The following is a 3,719-nucleotide window of genomic DNA, read 5'->3' as shown; positions in this document are numbered from 1 at the left end:
CTGAAAATTTTATTTCGAAGTGAACACTAACACAAGCACTACACGCATGTACCTCATTCCAAACCTATTTCAGAGGTGCGGGGTTCCCAGCACCTTACAACCTTCTCAAAGGTACAAGCGGCTCAAATTCAGACGAAACAGAGCAATAACTGGTCTGTGATGCCCTTGGATGTCCGGGGCCGCACGCGCGCCACACCGAAGAAGCAGTTCGCACGCTCTGCCGAAAGGTTCTCTTGGTGGTCAGATATTCTAAATCGTATCGACAACAGCTCTCTTGATTCGTGACAGATTTAAAAGGCGTGCCCTATTGCAAGACACTAGAAAAACAATTATCGCTTGTCTATACGAGAATCGACACCTTTTGTTCTCTTGGCGTAGGAGTTTCTCTTCAACACGACAAGAGGCAGTTATTTTTATATTATTGCACTGTCGCTTTCCAAGATTAAACTATTACATACAAATAGCTGGTCTGGCTCCTTCCTCTCGTTGCTCGTTTTACAACGATGGCGAGAGGATGAAGCACCATTTTCTATTATGCAACCGCTTCAATTTTTTGATAAGAAACATTCTCAAAACGGTGTTCAATTGCATTGGAGTGAATTTCATACTTTCAAATATCCTAACCTAGAGAGGATTGGGCCATTGTGGATCTCGGTTTTGTGGTACAATAATCTAAAATATCACGACTGTCTTTGCCTCCATAGAGCTCAATACTCTCATTGTCGATATTCATAGAAACATAATGAAAATCCGGGTGCCACTTTGCTGCCTGATATAAATAAAACATGGGAGATAAGGGAGACATAATATATGCTTCGACCAAAAAGATTTTTAGCTGTTCGGTGTCCCAATATGCACTCTAACCAAGCTTAACGTCACAAGTGATCAGGCGACACTGCAATAATATCGTTTATTTATATATTCAGTGTGAATAAAGAACAGAACCCATCTCCGAAGCAGTGCTTGCTACTGTACAGCGGATCATAACTCAAACTCATGTTAATCATATTTATATAATGTTCAGTATGTCCAAGGACACGGGTAGTCCGTGCTGCGAGTTTCTTTGGCAGATGCTGCACACGTCCACTATACACATCTCGCAAAAGCACATTCCTATCCCACAAGAAGCCATCAGGAAGCGAAATGTCACTCACGGTGACCCTGAAGCTTTTTCTTCAACGTAGAGAAGGTGGCGGCGCGCACAACAAAGCGGCGAAGACACTGCAGCGACAGAAGCACCTCCAGCTCCCTAGTCTGGCTTCTCATCGGGAACGGGAAAAAAGGTTTTTAACTCTAGAGCAGAACGCACTTTGTCTTCTTCAGCCTCTTGACCTGCAGGGCGGCCCTCGCTTTAATCTCAAACACCTCACGCACACCGTCCTTGGTCTTGGCAGAGCACTCAAGGTAGCCGTAGGCGTTGATTTTCTCCGCCATGGTGCGCCCTTCCTCCGGTGCCACGGGCTTCTGCTTCATCTTCGCAAGCTCCCGCAGCGTGTGAGGGTCACTGCGCAGGTCCTTCTTGTTCCCCACGAGTATGATGGACATGTTGGGGCAGAAGTGGCGCACCTCGTGCGTCAACTTCTCCGGGATGTTCTCCAGAGACTCCGGGGAGTCGATGCTGAAACACATGAGGATCACGTCTGTGCCCGGATACGACAGGGGCCGCACCCGGTCATAGTCCTCCTGCTTCACTTTGTCCCATAAGGCCAGCTCAACCTGCTATCCATCGACTTCGATGTCGGCTACGTAGTTTTCGAAGACGGTGGGCAAGTAGACCTCGGGTAACTGATCCTTGCTGAAGACGATAACGAGACACGTCTTACCGCATGCGCCGTCTCCGACTATGACGAGTTTCTTTCGGATCGCCGCTATCTGTGGTCTCTGTTAGGGGAATGAAATATATACACGGTTGGGAGTTTGACGCCTGCCCATGCCTTTTCAAGAGGGCCGTCCTGAATCTCGTGGGCCACTTCAAGGAGCAGGAAAGGTGATCCTCGACTCGCTTTATAGTACCATGCCAGCCGCGCATGGTGCTGGGGACAAGTGGAATATTATGTCGCCCGGCGAGAAACTGCGCATCAGTTCATGAGGCTGGTCGTTGAAGTCCTCTCTGAGTAGCCACGGATGCGTGGCATAGCTCAGGCCGAGGACTTGATGCTAGCGCATGAACCGGCCTTCAAGGAGCAAAAAATGCTTGCCTCGCCGATGCCCCTAAGGGTAAACCTTACACAACAGCCGAAGGTGATAGCAGAACCCGACCGGAAGGCGTTTTGCGAAGAAGGCACAGGTGCGGAGTGGAGGCGCTTTGCAAATGAGCTCGCGGCCGTGCGTGACGATGTCGCATGCATTTCGCAGGAAGCCCGCAAGTCCGAAACGGCGCTTCTCAATCGCAAACACCAGGTCTTCGACATCCCCCTGTGCTCTGCGCTTCGAGGTGGCGATGCCACAGTCGTGCTGTCCGAAGTGAGCGCTGTGTCGCTGGGCGGTGTCCCGAGCTGAAGACATGCGTAGTCTTCTGTTTTCAAGATGCTTTGCGCCAAACAGGAGAGTCAACAAGGCCTCGGTCGTACATGTGGTGAGATGGCGAACGACGCGACGAGCATATGCTGAGAACTGCAGGTCGAAGACCTGCTGCGGAGGCTTCAACATGATGACGAGCAAGCTGACGTGGATTGCCTTGAGCCACCACGCGCGTATGACACGCGCGCTTGCGAAAGCTTCGTAGGAATTAAGAAAAAGAGGAAGGCGATTGTTGAGTTTCTCGGTGAAATTTTTATCTCCACAAATCAGGATTTCCATTAACTAACCTACGAGCAGTTTGCAATGAGCCGTAATCTTTAGATCAGTTTCTTCTCCCTTGCCACCGCTTCGCCTCACTGCGCCGAATAATTCTTGAGAGACCGATTGGTACACTCGGATTGCCAGTTAATACATCTACCATTTTATCGTTTCGAGCATGTCAGTTGGGTGCGCTGTCAGTGCTACATCAATTCATTCAGGCAACCGGAAGGATATGCCGCTAGTTGTACTGCCGGATCTATCCAATTTTTTGTCCTCGTTGTTCATTTTTGCTAATATGTTCTACATATTCTCGTTTATCGAATTTTTCTGCACTTTTTTGCGTTTTTTTTAAAGGAACTTAATTGTTGTTCTAATTTAATTTCTCTCTTTTTTAGCAAGCATTGTATAAAAAATTGCAATATAATGTACAGTGTGGCATATCTCCCTTGTACGTATGAGCCAAGATCTAGGCGACAAGACAAGACCTAGTGTATATGCACAGTGCAGGCCTCATGGTATAAATAGAATAAGGCGTGCCCACGCCATCTCTGCAGAAAAAACTCAATCTACATGTATGCATTGCTGCATACATATACATTGAGAATTGGCGATATCTTTCTCTAGTGCGTGCTTCAAGCACTGAAATATATTAGAACTTGCTACGCCCTCCCTCCCACCCCCATACGTGGCCATAAGGTAAAAGACGCAGTGAAGTATGTGCCTTATGTAGAGGGCTACCAGCTTTAAATCATGAATTCGTTATTGTTAATCGCATGTACTTATGCCCGATGGCAATGCAAGCTTGCTTGTACCGCGCGTTACTATTGCAGGATTTCACGTTGTAGTGTGAAGTCTTTGTACAGGACGCGTATGTTTGGGAAGCATGAAAATTACTTTCACTGCATTTTCAAGCAAAGGAAATTATTTTCACTGTATTC

The 3,719-nt window shown here is 47.6% G+C and overlaps 1 protein-coding gene across 1 annotated transcript; it reads right to left on the bottom strand.

Annotated features, from left to right (window-relative positions):
• Window positions 1-896: 896 nt before the first annotated feature.
• Window positions 897-2,108, bottom strand: LOC142777211 (ras-like GTP-binding protein Rho1). Its single transcript, XM_075881535.1, has one exon. It carries the CDS (start codon window positions 1,627-1,629, stop codon window positions 1,294-1,296), a length of 336 nt encoding a protein of 111 aa, XP_075737650.1. The 5' UTR covers window positions 1,630-2,108; the 3' UTR covers window positions 897-1,293.
• Between the last annotated feature and the right edge of the window lie 1,611 nt (window positions 2,109-3,719).

The sequence above is a fragment of the Rhipicephalus microplus genome, chromosome X, assembly GCF_043290135.1.
Source record: "Rhipicephalus microplus isolate Deutch F79 chromosome X, USDA_Rmic, whole genome shotgun sequence".
NCBI classification, from domain to species: domain Eukaryota; kingdom Metazoa; phylum Arthropoda; class Arachnida; order Ixodida; family Ixodidae; genus Rhipicephalus; species Rhipicephalus microplus.
The sequence above is the reverse complement of the archived record's forward strand: the minus strand, read 5'-3'. Positions and strand labels throughout refer to the sequence as shown.